Source organism: Castor canadensis, chromosome 1, assembly GCF_047511655.1.
Source record: "Castor canadensis chromosome 1, mCasCan1.hap1v2, whole genome shotgun sequence".
Lineage (NCBI taxonomy): Eukaryota > Metazoa > Chordata > Mammalia > Rodentia > Castoridae > Castor > Castor canadensis.
The window spans coordinates 143,261,562-143,263,508 of NC_133386.1; the positions used below are offsets into that span (position 1 = coordinate 143,261,562).

The 1,947-nt window shown below is 40.7% G+C and overlaps 1 protein-coding gene across 1 annotated transcript; it reads right to left on the reverse strand.

Annotated features, from left to right (window-relative positions):
- Nucleotides 1-496: 496 nt before the first annotated feature.
- Nucleotides 497-1,630, reverse strand: LOC141425667 (olfactory receptor 56A3-like). Its single transcript, XM_074082688.1, has 2 exons — nucleotides 1,292-1,630; nucleotides 497-1,030 (listed from the first exon to the last, which is right to left on the reverse strand). Exons 1-2 carry the CDS (start codon nucleotides 1,628-1,630, stop codon nucleotides 497-499), a joined length of 873 nt encoding a protein of 290 aa, XP_073938789.1.
- Between the last annotated feature and the right edge of the window lie 317 nt (nucleotides 1,631-1,947).

Consider the following 1,947-nt stretch of genomic DNA (forward strand, 5'->3'; position numbering starts at 1 on the left):
CAGCACCATTGTTGAAAGTCAGATGGCTGTTAATTGTGTGAGTTTATGTCTGTTTCCTGTATTATATTCCAGTGGTCTATGTGTTTAAAAGTTATTTTTAATGTTACCTTTATTGTTCCAAAGCTATGAATTGTGCCCATCACCCACACTTCTTTGAGTATTTATTTTTCCATCTCCACAGGCTCCACTTAGAATTCAATCAGAAGCAAATTAGGTCTTGATGTTTGATTTATCAAAGATTCATAGCCCCTTATCTGGGTAGTGTGGTGGGAGATGATATATAGATTTCCTTAGTCTCTTCTAGAAAAGCGTGGAATGGAAGGAGTAGGTGTCTTTGGATTAGAAGGAAGGTATATAGGTCACATGATGAGTTATGTGATATATAACTGATATTAGATAACAGGTATTACATAACTGAATATCTCTTCCTTCCAATTGAGATTTTGGAAATTCTTCATCCAGAAAAGCAAAGCAAGAACACAATTACTTTTGGATGTTACCCACATTTTTTCAGTAATTTCAGAATCCCTTGTTTAATCTTCTGGGTTCGTACTCCATAGACAATGGGGTTCAGAGCTGCAGGAATGACATGATGCAGGACATTAAGTAAGATAGGGATATCAGGGGAAACTTTGTTCTTGGCCACATGAGTAAAGACAAGAACCAGCAGGATGGTGCTAAAGAAGAGGATAAGGATAAAATGAGAACCACAAGTGCTCAGAGCTTTGACAACTGCCCCTTTTGCCTTTAGTCTAAGAACTGCTCTGAGGATGAAAGTATAGGAGAGGAAGATAAGGATGAGGTCAGAGCCCAAAAGAGTCCAGGCCATAGTCACCTGGAAGATTCTGTTAAGGGCAACACTATCACAGGAGAGTTTGGACACAGAGAGGTTGGCACAGATACAGTTCTCAATTATATTTTTTCCACAGTAGTGAAGCTGGGCAGAGAGGATGGGGATGGGTGAACTGAGAAACATATTCCGGATCAAGATAAAGACAACAGACTTCACTACACTGTTATTCCCAAGGTTCTAGCCATCTTATGGTTTGACCTCAGGCCCATCAGCTTCTCTGCTTGCTTCCTCCAAATGTATATCATGAATTGCTTCCTAGCCATGGAGTCCTGCACATTCACAGTCATGGCCTTTGATCGCTATATAGCCATCTGCCACCCACTGAGATACCAATCCATCATCACTGACCAATTTGTAGTCAAAGCTGCCTTGTTTATTTTGGCCAGGAATATTTTTATATCTCTGCCCATCCCCATTTTCTCAGCACAACTCCATTACTGTGGGAGAAATGTCATTGAGAATTGCATCTGTGCCAATATGTCTGTCTCCAGGCTTTCTTGCGATGATGTCACTATCAATCGCCTTTACCAGTTTGCTGGAGGCTGGACTCTGCTGGGATCTGACCTTGTTCTCATCTTCGTCTCCTACACCCTCATACTGCGAACTGTGTTGAGACTTAAGGCAGAGGGTGCTGTGGCTAAAGCTCTGAGCACCTGTGGCTCCCACTTCATCCTTATCCTCTTCTTTAGCACCATCCTTCTTGTCTTTGTCCTTACACATGTGACCAAGAGGACGGTCTCTCCTGATGTACCAGTCCTGCTCAATGTCCTTCACCATGTCATCCCTGCAGCCCTTAATCCCATTGTTTATGGGGTGAGAACTCAGGAGATCAAGCAAGGAATCAAGAGATTACTAAAGAAAGAGTGGCAATAAGGACAACAGCGTGTCTGCATTCCTAATATAGAATGACTTATTAATCAGTTAATGGGTGATTACATTGAAATCCATAACTCAGAAATAAAATATCAAGGAGAAAAGTAAGCAATAGCTTTGAAATAAGTTCTTGACTCTATCCTTCATCTTCAAATCCCAACATATCTCCCCAAAATTTGACATCTTTGTGACTTTTTAATTTTTTCCAATATTTATGATTA

Excerpts from the sequence above, each read along its gene's own strand:
- LOC141425667 (XM_074082688.1), bottom strand. The coding sequence starts at position 1,630 with ATGGTGAAGGACATTGAGCAGGACTGGTACATCAGGAGAGACCGTCCT. Across the intron at positions 1,031-1,291 it reads TCAATGACATTTCTCCCACA|AACCTTGGGAATAACAGTGT; the intron begins GTAATGGAGTTG and ends TAAGATGGCTAG.